Below are 14,386 nucleotides of genomic sequence, written 5' to 3' on the forward strand. Positions count from 1 at the left end.
GTATTATCTGGTTGGGGATTAGATAATGTGTGTGTGTGTGTGTGTGTGTGTAATTCTAGGTCATTTGAAGTGTGCACAAGGAGGTAACAGCTGCTCTCATGACTGAATATGAAAATACTTTTTAAAATTTAAATATTTGGGCTGCCTATATCTTATACTGTGCTGTCTTATAACTAGTATTTTATTTTTCTTCAAGTTCTTTCTTTTCAGCTGAGATTGAACTTCTTTCACTGTCATCAGTAACCATATACACCTAAATAATAGAATAAGAGATATAGAAACTTTCCAAAGACCTTTAAAAATATTTTTCTTACATTATGCAAATTGCAAACCTTTGGCTCAGTTTAGAGCCGGGCTTTCTGAATGTCAGTCTTTAATTTTTAATTAATTTTCCACTTGTTTTATCTGAGAAAAAGTTATTTTCCAGAAGTGAATTTTAAAGGATTTTAAAAAAAATGTTTCAACAAACAAATGACTTTTTAGTATCTGGAAAAATGCCTTGAGATTCTAATTTGAGAAAAAAATGTCTTTGTAATTGGGCTTAATAAAACTAAACTCCCTCCTTTGAAAGGCCAAGCTGTCATATTTATGACTGTTTTTAGCTAACTTTTAGAAATGTTTATTTTGCTCTTTGTGTTACTTTTACTAAGATACTGAATTACTTTTTCTGCTGAATGATAGAAAAAAATGTATATATTTATTTTTTGGCCACACTGTGTGGCGTGTGGGATCTTAGTTCCCTAACCAAGGGAACCTGTGTCCCTGCAGTGGAAGCTCAGAGTCTTAACTCTGAATTGCCAGGGAAGTCCACAGATTGTTTTAAAAGTTGATGTGTTACTGCTGTTTTTTAAGTAACAGTGTAATATAGAGAAGTCAACCATCCTTTTATCATTTTCTTCTGTACATAATATGATGCCCGTCTCCCCTCTTTTAAGATTTTAGCTTTTGTTTGCAACATTTCGACTATGAGGTGCCCTGGTGTGATTTTTCTGTTTTCACCCTGCTTGGAGTTAGCTAAACTTCTTGGATGTCTTTTACTACTTTTGAAAATTTGCAGCCATTATCTTCTCTCTCATTTCTTTTGCTACATATATCTCTCTCAGCCTTTTGAGACTAACCACATGCGCATTGGGCTGTTTGCTATTGTCCCAGAGATCTCTTAAGACTCTGTTCCATTTTTTTTTCTCTTTGTGTTTTAATTCTTTTAATTTCTTTTGACCTAATTTCAAGTTCTTTAATTCTTTCCTCTTCTGAGTATATTCTTCTGACTAGCATAGCCTGGCTTATGAACTATCAAAAATTTTATTCTCTCATACTGAATTTCCATTTGTTTCCATTTGTCTCTCTTTATTTCCATTTTTTAAATTCCCCATCTGCTCACACATATTCACCTATTCCATTAGATCCTTTAACACATTGATTACAGTTTTTTTAAAGTTCTCTGAGAATTCCAGTATCTTTGCAGTCCCTGCATTTGGGTTCTTTTGATGATGGATCACTTTTTCTTGATTTTTTGTTCTTATTTTTGATTTAACGCCAGACCCTGCATATTAAAAAGCTGATTTTATAGGTTATCTTGTTTTTTGTTAGGGTGTGAATGACTTTTTCTTTTGACTTCTTATCTTGTAGTGATACTTATATGATTGTATATGTGTATGTGTACATGTGTGTGTGTTTGTCTTTCCATTTATCTATAGATCTGATTTTGCAGTTGTTAACCTACCTGATTTACAGCTTTAAGGTTACGATGGTTAATGGAATTGCCATTTTCACCTAATTTTAAATTTGATCTAGTCTTTTTTAAAAACTTCAATTTGAACGCACAGTTCAAATCTGCATTAAGCGTAATCTGTTTGCTACCCTCTATTAGGAATTTCTATCCCCATGTAGAATTACATTTTTTTCAGAAAATCAGGCAGATTACAAGATCATAAACATATCAGCAATTTGGAAAGAAAGGAAACAGAATGAAACCATCTCAGAATTTATCCTGAGTCATTTACACATTCAGCCTGTTTCCTTCTACCATGGCATAATGGCAAGCAGTGTGCAGAAACTGAAACTGACCTCAAGGAACAACCCCTCCATCAGAGATGTACTTTGTTTTTTTAAATGAAACTGAGGGTAATGGTCTCAGATGTTTTAGGAGGATCTTCAGTAATAAAGAATGAAACTGAAAGGTACTTGGGTTGAGCCAGAAAATTGTTAGCCACAGTGCTTAATTCTCTTGGCCATGTGGTTGAGGTTTTATTGAATCTATTTAATAATAAAATGTATTGAGATACAAGAGAAATTGATGTTTTTAAATAGATATTCTGATATATTGGCTAAAAATGAATAGTTCCTAAGGTATATAGTTGGTTATATTTGTAAAAATATTCTTTGTAATCCTCAAAGCAACCTCATTCAGTTGTACTAATCTCTGTCCATTATTCAAAAAGTTGCTTTTTGTTGCTGTCTCTTAAATCCCTTTTGCCTTTTAGCTCTAACCCCTCCTCCCAATAATCATGAAACTTGTTTACTCATTCCCTGTTAACAAAGCCTGGGGGAGGGGGCAGAAGGTTAGAGAACGTGCTAAATCACCCGGGCATTGGCTTTGTTAGTGAAATGAAACTGCTTTTTAAACCAGTTACCTGTAATTGGTGCTAATAAAGGGAAATCGAAGTTGTTTCAAGGTGTTCTGCTTGCTCTGGTCCGTCCCTAAGCCAAGACCTACTTCCGTTTATAGAATAGAAGTCGTCTGTGTGCATCTACAGCACTGTCATAATTTTCTAACTGGAAGGTGTGCAGGGAAACTGAACACCTTTCTTTAAAGATATTATCATTTGGCTCACATATCTTCAGTACTTTTTTTTTGTAGTTTTCCCCCCCTCAACTCCCCATTACCAAACTCTAAAAGAACTATTCATTTAAGAAAATTTTGTTAGTATTAATGTGGACAGGTTTTCTTATATTTGTTTATCATATATGCACGTAAGTATTATTATACATAGGATTTTTAAAATATGTATGTGTCATATAATTAACCTACTTTGTGTACTTAAAATTTTCTTAAACAGAAGACTTAGTTTTGTGATTATTAACTTGACTGTAAGTCTTTCCAGTGCTGCTTAGAAAATGCTAGTTTAGCTTTGTTTCCAGTTAATCAGGGACCTAGCTGAAGGTAGACTCTTTCAGTAACTTCTGAGCACCTGTTTTCATGGAAAACAGGTAAAACTTCTCTACAAGTAAAAAGAGCCTTGCTTTTGATCTCTGTACTGTAAAGCATTTTAAGTGGCAGAAGGTTTTAGTGTTGTAACCAGGGTTTTGTTGGCAAGCTGTGATGGTACCTGATTGTTTTGGTACCTCTGGTACATTTTTGTGACTTTTTGCAGAGCCTTACAAATGTGCTTACATCTTGCATGAATATCTGTTAAAACATTTTCATCACTAGCTTTGCCATTTTAGGTAAATCATTTTGAGTTTTAATAAATACCAAGAGAAGTATAAGACCATGTGGTCTTTAGTCTCATTGAGCAGATCTCATCTGCTGGATGTTATGTTGAGCCTAGGAGATGTGGATAGGAATTTGATTAAAGTCTTGATCAAAGTCTTTGGTGGGGGGTGGGCAGGGAGTATAAGGAAACAAACTATTAACAATGCAGAGTGGTAAGACCTGTTCTGAGATTGAGAAGGAAGTTTTTCTTAAGCTCATTCTTAAAAAGAACAAGACATGATTAATCAAGTAAATAAGGGTGGGAATGTGACAGGCATTGGTGCCTGAGAAAACACTGATACAAATATGACCAATTTGAAAACTGCGAGAATGTGGTTAACAATTATGGTTTGTGCCTCAGAAAAATTATTAAATTGAACACAGTTGTGGATTTAATCTACTGTCTGAGTGAGAGACAGTTAAGATGTTTTAATTCTAGCCAAAGGTTATATGGGAAAGAGGTAGAAACTCTCCCCCAAGGGTAGGAACAGGAGCCTTCTTTCTGTTGGAGGTTTCAGGTATATCAGAGCAGTGTCTGCTGCTCTTGGGAAATGGGAATGATGACAAGATTACAAATATATCTTGACCTTGATAAGTCTTGAAATCTACAGAGTTTTTATTAAGAGAAGCCTCTTCATGGAAGATGTGTAATTGTCTTAATCTGTCCGTGAGAATACTCCAGAAGATATCCATGTGTGAGACCCAGAAACAAGTCTTATTCTACTAGCTGCTAATATTCAAAAAGCAAAATTTATCAACTGTATTTCATTGTCCCTGATACTTGTGCCAGCAAGGTAGCCCCAAACCTGATCAGAAAAGAAAAGATGGTCTGATTTGGAGTGTATACATAGTAAGATTCATAGACAAGAACGACTTCATTTTGTCTGATCCTATCAGTTGTTTATAATGTCCCATCTTTCTGTATTACTCATCTGTGATGGACAGAGAACATTTAGGGAGCTAAAAGCAGTTCAGTTTTGTATGGTTTGTGTCTCCTGATAATCCTCATCTGATTCCCCTGGTCTTGTCTGGTTTTCCTTCCACATCTCCAAAATATCACTTAAAAATTTTTTCTAGAGTAGTTCTACGTGTTAATTAAAAAATGATCCTTACTGGAGTAGAGAAAGCCTAACCAAAGAGGTTCTTTTGTGGAGATTCTGTCAAGATTCTGTCATCAGTTCAGCAGTGTTTAATAAGTGCCTTATATGTGCTGGGCAGCACTGTAGGTTTTGAGACTACATCAGTAAATAAAACTTAAATACTTGCAAGTTACTCGTACTCTATTGGGCAAGACAGACAATAAATACAATTAAAATGAAAATTACATAATATGTTAGAAGGTAATAAGTGCTATGGAGAAACATAGATAGTGATGTGACATTACTGTGGTTAGGATGTGGGTGTAATTTTTTAAAGGGTGGTCAGGGTAAGCCTCACTTAGAAAGGGACATTTGAGCAAAGACTTGAAGGAGGTGAAGGAGTAAGCCATGTGACTATCTGAGGGAAGAGCATTCCAGATAGAGGGAGCAGCCAGTGCAGATTTTTTGAGGTAATTTTGACCACGTCATGGTTGAGGAATAGAGAATCACTGTGACCTAGTGCAGTAAGCCAGGAGTTGAGGGCGAGAGAGGAAATGGGCGTTTGGGGAGGCCTTTTAGGTTGCTGTGAGTACTTTGGCGTTTGTGCCAAGTATTCGTGCTTGCTAAGTCGCTGTCCTGCTCTTTTCGACCCTATGGACTGTAGCCTGTCAGGCTCCTCTGTCCATGCCGATTCTCCAGGCAAGAAAACGAGTAGGTTGCCATGCCCTCCTCCAGGGGATCTTCCCAACCAAAGTAAAATCAAGTAGCCTCAAGTGGGAGTTCTTCCTTAGAGATCTAGGGTCAGAAGAAGGTAAGCAGTCAGAGAAGGAACTCTGTAACTTCTAGTCTTAGGATAGCATAAATTAATGTTGTATCCTAGACATAAGATTATACAAAAACAAATAATAAGTTCTTTGCTGATATTTTCTACTTTATTTTTGATTGTAGGGACTTTCAGTTACCTTGATGATGTCCCATTTAAGATAGGAGACAAATTCAAAACACCAGCTAAAGTTGGTCTTCCTATTGGCTTCTCCTTGCCTGATTGTTTGCAGGTTGTCAGAGAAGTACAGGTAAGTGGTTATTTTTAGTTAAAGTTTAGTACATTTAAAATTTTAAGGAGTAAGAATTTGATGTATAGTGCAATAGAAAAAAAAAAAACCTTCTCTTATTTATGTTTCTGATAGCTCCTGTTATTGCTTGGCTCCCATTGTCTCTCACACACAGGCATGCACATGTGCCCAACCCCCCCAACACCTCCGTATGTGTTTATATATCTTTTACAGATCTTGTATACTCTGTTTGTATGTTCCTGGGGTTCTGTACCTTGCCCAACACAAATTCCTATTGCTCACCTGACTTGCTGCTCCTCTTTCCTTCTCTGAGTGTGCTCATTACCTTCTTGGTCCCTCAAGTTCCGTGATATTTTCTCTCTGCTGTGTCGCCCCTTTGCCATTTAGTTTATCCTTACTTTAGTTTTTCACCTGGGCTATTTCCGTAGTCTCTTTAATGGGCTCCTCTGCTTACAGAGGAGTTTACAGAATTCTCCTTCTATTTTTCATATTGTTTCTAGAATAATATTCCTGAATATAAGAACTTCCAATGATTCACCAACCCTTACTGAATCAAGTCTCAACATAAGGTTATGGTCGAGTACCCTAGCTTATCACCTCCCCCACACTCGCTCCAAACCAGGACACTGGCGGTTTGTCAGATGTACTACATGCACTGCTTGTCTGTATTACGCTTTTCTCATGAGTGCTTATATCCGCTCGAAATCGTCTCCTCTTTCTCATTATACTGAAAGTGGTCTGCCTGTTAAAAATCTATTCTTCTAGACTGTGCTTAAATGCCATTCCTGCAATAGCTTCTTTTTCAGTCCTTGCATCTCTAAAGCTCAGTTATATATAAGTGTATAAAATTATACCTTGAAAGCAGCAAATGCCCGCATGCTATGTGACTTCCTACACTTGCTGAATGCCTGCCTTTGAGGGACACTCTGCTGCGGCTCAGGATGGACAGATGCCTTCCGCTGTCCTCAGGAGCTTACAGTTTAGAGAAGTTACATGGAAAAACAGAAGGGTACACCACTCACCCAGATACTTACTTCTGTGACTTTAGATTTTTAAAATACAACTTCTTGGCAAAGACGGGGAATTTACTGAAGCATTACCATGTTACGCTAAAGTGTGTTCTTTGGGAGAAAAAAAGACTTGGGAATTCCCTGGCGATCCAGTGGTTATTATTGTTCTGTGCTTTCACTGCTGAGCACCTGGGTTCCATCCCCGGTTGGGGAACTAAGATCCTACAAGTGGCATGGCACAGCCAAAAAACAGTAATAAAAACTTCTTTTTTTTCTTCTGGTCTTTAGTAGGGAGTAATCATAGTGGGAGAACTTGTTACATTTTTAAATAATAGCTTTATTGATTAATAATTCACATACCACAGAATTTTCCCTTTTAAGGTATGCAAATAAGTGGAGTCTTTTTATTATTATATTTGGAGTTGTATAACCATTCAGTTCAGTTCAGTCGCTCAGTCGTGTCCGACTCTTTGCGACCCCATGAATCGCAGCACGCCAGGCCTCCCTGTCCATCACCAACTCCCGGAGTTTACGCAAGCTCATGTCCATTACCACCATCTAATTCCAGAACATTTTTATCACCCTGAAAAGAAATCCAGTGTATATTAGTAGTCACTCCCTATTTCCCCCTCCCATCAAACCCTGGCAACCACTAAATCTGCTTTCTGTCTTCATGAATTTGTCTATTCTGGAATATCATATAAATGGAGTAATACAATATTTAGTCTTTTATATATGACAGTGTATAAATACGTATGTGATAGGTTTATTTTATGTAACATGATGTTTTCAAGTTTTACCCGTTGATTTTTTAGCTGAATAATTCCATTGTGTTGATATACGACCGTTTGTTTATTCATTCATCAGGTGATAAACTTTTTTTTTTGGTTGTACTGAGCGGCATGTGGGATCTTAGTTCCCTGACCAGGTGTTGAACCTGTGTCCCCTGCAGTGGAAGCTAGGAGTCTTAACCATTGGAGCTCCAGGGAAGTCCACAGTTGATAGACATCTTTGACGGTTTACAGTTTCTTGGCTTTTAGGAACAATACTGCTGTGAATGTTTGTATACAGGTTTTTGTGCAGACCCAAATGCTTTCAGTTTTCTTGGGTTTGCACATAGGAGAGGAATTGCTGGATCATATATTAACTGTGTTTTACCTTTTGAGAAATTGCCAGACTGTTTTCCAAAGTGGCCATACCAGTTTATAATCCTTCCTACACTGCATGAAGTTTCCAGTTTCTGCATATCCTTGCCAACTTTTGTTATCATCTGTCTTTTTGGTTATGTACATCCTTATGGGTGTGCAGTGGCTTCATGGTTTTTTTTCTTCTTTTTGGCCTCACGATGTGGCATGTGGGCCTAGTTTGCTGACCTGGCATCAAACCTGCATCCCCTGCAGTGGAAGCAGTGCGTCTTAACCACCAGACTGCTAGGGGAGTCCCTCTTTTATGGTGGTTTTGATGTGCGTTTCCCTAGTTTCAGGTAACGTTGAATATCTTACCTGTTTTTGTATACTGAACTGATCCTCCTTTGGTATGGAGAATTTGTTGGGCCAGAAGAGACGGCAGTTTCCCGTATGAAGTTTCACCTTGTTCTGTTTGCCTGGTGGCTTTTTTATCGGCAGCAACAAATACTCAGTAAATAGTACCCCGTGTGCAGGACATTATTAGCAACATGAGTTAAATAACGCCTGCATTTTATTTCAGTAGTTCTCATATTATTCACTGCCTCATTGAATCATTCAGAAAATGTGTTTAGAATCCCACATTTGTTGCCACTGTAGGCTTTACTAGGAATTTTCTGTTTGATCTGCGTGAAGCCCTAAGGAGTGCCTGGTTCTTTGCCTGCCATACTCACAGTGCCCACTAATGACAAAAGAGGAGATCAAGGCTCCAAGCTCCGTTCCTGTGTGGGCTAGCTGAAGTGTTTTTGTTCTCTAACTGCAGATAGCTCCCTTAAACTTCGACTGCCTCCGCTCTCCGGGAGGAGGTTGGGCTGTGGTGTTTGTGCTGCTCCCTCTCTATCCAGAAAGGAGTCAGACCTAGAGCCCTAAACAGGTAGCTTGAAGCTTCGTGTACGTTTTTCATATTTGCCCTTGGGTTTCAGATTAAAAGTCATCAAAGCGAGTCAGTAAATCATATGGAGACCTTGCACCCAGGCCCAGACAGTTTTCATTGAAAATGAAACAGTAGTGGTGGCCACATAGTGGAGGGTGGCCCTTAGTGTCACGCTTAGAGCAGACTCTGGTTCACTGATTCATGGGCTGGAATTGCCATGTAATAGCTGTGTAATCTTATAAGATTGTTATAAGCATTAAGTAAAATAGTGCATTTATAATGCTTATTCTGATTCTTGCTGCTGCTGCTAAGTCGCTTCAGTTGTGTCCGACTCTGTGTGACCCCATAGACGGCCCCCACCAGGCTCCCCCGTCCCTGGGATTCTCCAGGCAAGAACACTGGAGTGGGTTGCCATTTCCTTCTCCAATGCATGAAAGTGAGAAGTGAAAGTGAAGTCACTCAGTCATGTCCGACTCTTTGCGACCCCATGGACTGCAGCCCACCAGGCTCCTCTGTCCATGGGATTTTCCAGGCGAGAGTACTGGAGTGGGTTGCCGTTGCCTTCTCCCTCTGATTTCTAGTACTCCATAAGTATTAGATGCTGTTATTATTATTGCACACTCAAAAATCACATTCTTTTTCACTATAATAATTCTCCTAATTTTTTCTGTTTTTTTTTTTTTTTAACTATGTTCCAAGTATTCTACATTACTTTGGCAACTTAAAAAAAAAATCTCAAGGTTTTATTACAGAGGGAAGAAATTTCCAGTTGCTTTTGGGAGTAAAACTTCAGAGACCTGTGTTTACAGGCAGTGGGAAGTTGGTCACACCTGTTTTTGGTGGGGGAAACCAGTTGCACAATTGGATTTCCTCCCTAGTTAGAAGCATCAACCTTTGGCCAGTGCTGTTTTCTCACTGTTCCGTTAGAGGTAGAAAGGAAGCCCTGTGATACCCCAAGTGTTTTTCTGAGGCTCAGTAACTGACTCAGGAGTGTGTAAATGAACTTCTGGACATGTGCGTTTCCAGGCTCCTCTTGTGGTGGTTGCAGCTGAAAGGTTTAGGGATGAAACTACTTTCTTCTACTGTGTGTTTTCTGCTCTGAGACTCGTCATGGTAGGCCTCTTTCCTCTCTCTTTCTCCTCTTTACTCTCACTGTGTCTCCAGACACACTGTTCAGCTTTGTTGCCTTAGGGTGAACACCAGAGGTTTTTACTCCTGTTCTAGGTGAATTTTGTTTAATAGGTAATTTTTTCCAAGTATACAAATGAAATTTTTATAAATTGATCTATACTTGAAGCTGCAAGTGGAAACAGTGACAATTTTTATTTTCTTGGGCTCCAAAATCACTGTGGACAGTGACTGCAGCCATGAAATTAAAAGACGCTCCTTAGAAGAAAAGCTATGACCCACCTAGACTGCATATGAAAAAGCAGAGACATCACTTTGCTGACAAAGGTCTGTATAGTCAAAGCTGTGGTTTTTCCAAGTCAGGTGTGGATGTAAGAGTTGGACCATAAAGAAGGCTGAGTGCTGAAGAATTGATGCTTTTGAACTGTAGTGCTGAAACTCTTGAGAGTACCTTGGACAGCAGGGAGATAAAACCAGTCAATCCTAGAGGAAATCCATCTTGAATATTCATTCGAAGAACTGATAGCTGAAGCTGAAGCGCCAGTACTTTGGCCACCTGCTGCAAAGAGCCGACTCTTTGGAAAAGACCCTCATGCTGGGAGAGAAAGATTGAAGGCAGGAGGAGAAGAGGGTGACAGAGGAGGAGATGGTTTGATGGTGTCACCCACTCAACAAACATGAATTTGACAAATTCTGGGAGATAGTGAAGGACAGGGAAACCTGGTGTACTGTAGTCCATGGGGTTACAAAGAGTCAGACACGACCTAGTGACTGAACAATGCGTAAAGCTATGAAGGAACCTCGAAGTGAATTTTTGTGCAGTTTATACTGTAAAATCTTTTTTTTAGAAAATTGAGGTAACAGTGATTTGTAACATTGTGGAAGTTTCATGTATATAGCATTATGTTTTGACAGGTATACACTGTAGCACCCTTACCACCAGAATTTCATTTCCATCTCTCACTACACTGCTGATCTTCTTTACTCAATTTTTGTCCCTCGGCTCATAACTGACCTGTTTTCTCTCTGTGTTCTTGTTTTGTATGCTTGTGTGTGTATACATGTGGAATCATGCAGTATTTATCTTTCACTTTCTGACTTACTTCACTTAGTATAATGTCATCAAGATCTGTCCGTGTTGTTGCAAATGACAGAATTTCATCTTTCTTTAATTTCATGTTGTTTGTGTTTTTGTGTGTGTGTGTTGCACACACACATGTACATACATAAACACACACCCCTCCCCCACATCATCTTTATCCATTTATCCATTGATGGGCATGTAGATTGTATCTGTGTCTTGGTATTGTGAATAGTGATGAACACAGGAGTGCCTATATCTTTTTGAATTGGTCTTTGTGTCTTCTTTGGATAAATACCCAGAAGTGGAATTGCTGGATCATATGGTAATTCTTTTGAGAAGTTTCCATACTGTTTTCCACAGTGGCTGTGCCAGTTTACACTCCCACCAACAATATGTGTGAAGGTCCCTTTTTCCCCATGTTCTCTCCAGCACTTGCTATTTCTTGCCTTTTTGATAGTAGACATTTTAAGGGGCGTGAGGTGATACCTTATTGTAGTTTTGATTTGCATTTCCCTAATAATTAGTGATACTGAACATCTTTTCATGTGCCTCTGTCCATCTGTATGGCTTCTTTGGAAGATTCTACTCAGATCCTCTGGCCATATTTTTATGAGGTGGTTTGTTTTTGTTGAGTTTGCGCTATAAAAATCTTAATTTGAATATGTCTAGATTTCTTAATAAGCACTTTTCCTACAGTTAGAGTACAATTTGTTCATTGTAATTTGTTAGTGGTTTAGAGCATAGAATATATTGTCACTGCCTGGGTTCAGATCCAGGCTCAACCACTTAGCAGCATCATGACCTTGAGCATAGCTATTGTAATGTTGAGAAATCTAGAGAACTAATACATAAAAAGTGCTTAGAATCATGCATGGCACCTTGTAAGTGCTTCTTAAATACTAGGGCCTGTTGTTAGTATTGAGCACATAGGACATTGTGTTAGATAACAGAGATCTTAAGAGGGTCTGAAGCCCAGTTGCTGCCCACAAGAGGCTTGTGACAATGTTGGGGAAATGTTTTAGAGAAAGATTAAAGCTCCGTGTGGTCACACGTGCTCAGCATCACATGGTAGAGACAAACACTGTAAGAGTTCAGAGGAAGGAACGGGCCATCAGGAGAGCCTCACAGAGGAGCTGGCTGAGTTCTGCCGGAGCCTCCAGTGAAGAACTCTAGGAAGGGAAAGGGCCTGACGGGAGAGGAGCAAGGAAGCAGCAAGGTACATATGACCTGGGTATATGGTTAGAGATGGTGGGAGGCCTTCCTCAATAAGTTCTGTGTGTAACCAGGGAGCAAAGTCTGATGAAATCTTACAAGCTTAGGAAGTCTTGGGTTTCCTGAGGTGGGATCCCCCCGTGCACCTTAAATGCCGCCTTGTCCAGTTCCCTTGTGCCAAGGTGAGGAAGAAGGTGAATTCGGTGGGGGAGGGATGGCCACCTGGGTTCACACCTTTTTCTGATATATCTTTGCAGTATGACTTCTCCTTGGAAAAGAAAACCATTGAGTGGGCTGAAGACATTAAGAAGATCCAAGAAGCCCAGTGGGAAGCAGAGCGCAAGGCTGAGGAAGCAGAAGCTAAAGTGAATTCTCAGAGTGGCCCCGAGGGTGACAGCAAAATGAGCTTCTCCAGGACCCACAGCGCAGCCTCCATGCCGCCTCCTATCAACCCCATCCTCGCCAGCTTACAGCACAACAGCATCCTCACCCCGACCCGGGTCAGCAGCAGCGCCGCGAAGCAGAAGGTCCTCAGCCCGCCCCACACGAAGGCGGACTTCAATCCTGCTGACTTCGAGTGTGAAGAAGACCCATTTGATAATCTGGAGTTAAAAACTATTGATGAGAAGGAAGAGCTGAGAAACATTCTGGTGGGAACCAGTGGACCCATTATGGCCCAGTTGTTGGACAGTAACTTGCCTCGAGGCGGCTCTGGGTCTGTGTTACAGGAGGAGGAGGTCCTGGCCTCTCTGGAGCGGGCCACCCTAGATTTCAAGCCTCTTCATAAACCCAATGGCTTTGTAACCTTACCACAGCTGGGTAGCTGTGAAAAGATGTCGCTGTCTTCCAAAGTGTCCCTGCCCCCCATTCCTGCAGTAAGCAATATCAAGTCCTTGTCCTTCCCCAAACTTGACTCTGATGACAGCAGTCAGAAGACACCCAAGATGGCAAGCACTTTCCATAGCACATCCTGCCTCCGCAGTGGCACGTTCCGGAATTCCCTAAAGCCTTCCACCCAAAGCAATGCCAGTGAGCTCAATGGGCATCCTACCCTTGGGCTTTCAGCTTTGAACTTGGACAGTGGCGCAGAGGTGCCAACCCTGACCCCTCCCCAGACGCCTTCCCTGTCTGTCTTGTCTGTGTGCACAGAGGAATCAGCACCTCCAAATACGCGTCCCACGGTAAGCCTTTTAAATCCCCTGCGTCTCAGCGCCACAGATTTCTAAATCCTACCCAGCAGTTGCCACCCTCACATTCTTCTTTTCAGGATTTAGGGAAGGATGGGGCATGACCAAAGTGACCTTGATTACATTAAGTACATGTAGTTCTGAGTATTTTTCTGAGGACAGAGATGATTAGCTTTGCACCTAACCTGGTAATGATTTTTTCCTCCCTGTCTTTTTAATCTTTTCCTTCCAAAAGATAATGGGTAGCATGTGAATGATGTTTTCCTGCCTAATCAGTTTGTTTTTTTCCCATGCTGCCATGTCTTGTGTTTGCATTTTTTAAAGGTTTGCTCTCTTTGTGCTTTTTTACTTTTTCCTGTTGACTTTCTTAATTTTTTTTTACACTTGCTTGGTACTCCTTATTTTATCTTCTCCCTACTTCCCTGTCCTCCCTCCTCTCATCTCATTCTGCCCTGAAGCTGGCTCCTGTGTGTTTGACTGATTTGGGGTTATGTTTCTTCAGACTAGGTGGTACTTTAGTAATGGGAAGTTTGAGCCAAAGGTTGAAATTGGCATTGGAAGTTTGCCATTTTTAAACCTGTGGATTTTAATACTGCAATTACTTTTTTTTGGCTTACTACTAAGAATGATGCAGTTTTCTCCAAAGGAGGGAGAGGGGAAGACTGGAACAGATTTAGTGTTGAAGGGTGGATTGATAGAAAAAATTGTAACTTGTGTCATCTTGAGTTTGGCCACCTCATGTGAAGAACTGACTCGTTGGAAAAGACGCTGATACTGGGAAAGACTGAAGGCAGGAGGAGAAGGGAACAACAGAGGATGAGATGGTTGGATGGCATCACCGACTCGATGGACATGAGTTTGAGCAAGCGCTGGGAGTTGCCGATGGACAGGGAGGCCTGGTGTGCTACAGTTCATGGGGTCGCAAAGAGTTGGACACGACTCAGCGACTGAGCTGAACTGTATCACCTTGAAGGAAATCTGATTTGGTCACACAGAGAAGTTGCATATACAGGGAGGTTACTTTATGTGGTTGTTTCAGCAGCACAGAACAATATGTTATTGTATTATAGAATAGAAGTC

At 40.2% G+C, this 14,386-nt stretch overlaps 1 protein-coding gene across 4 annotated transcripts in view; it reads left to right on the top strand.

Moving 5' to 3' along the window:
* UBAP1 (ubiquitin associated protein 1) overlaps positions 1-14,386 on the top strand; it is a 67,157-nt gene that overhangs the window by 44,136 nt on the left and 8,635 nt on the right. For 3 of the 4 annotated variants that reach the window (XM_043453010.1, XM_043453011.1, XM_043453012.1), the window contains exons 3-4: positions 5,503-5,627; positions 12,377-13,300. In XM_043453010.1, the coding sequence (XP_043308945.1) occupies positions 5,503-5,627; positions 12,377-13,300 (1,049 nt within the window). The remainder of the gene's footprint in view (positions 1-5,502; positions 5,628-12,376; positions 13,301-14,386) is intronic. The other variant, XM_043453013.1, reaches the window with a different exon arrangement.

The sequence above is a fragment of the Cervus canadensis genome, chromosome 30 (assembly GCF_019320065.1).
Source record: "Cervus canadensis isolate Bull #8, Minnesota chromosome 30, ASM1932006v1, whole genome shotgun sequence".
Taxonomy (NCBI): domain Eukaryota; kingdom Metazoa; phylum Chordata; class Mammalia; order Artiodactyla; family Cervidae; genus Cervus; species Cervus canadensis.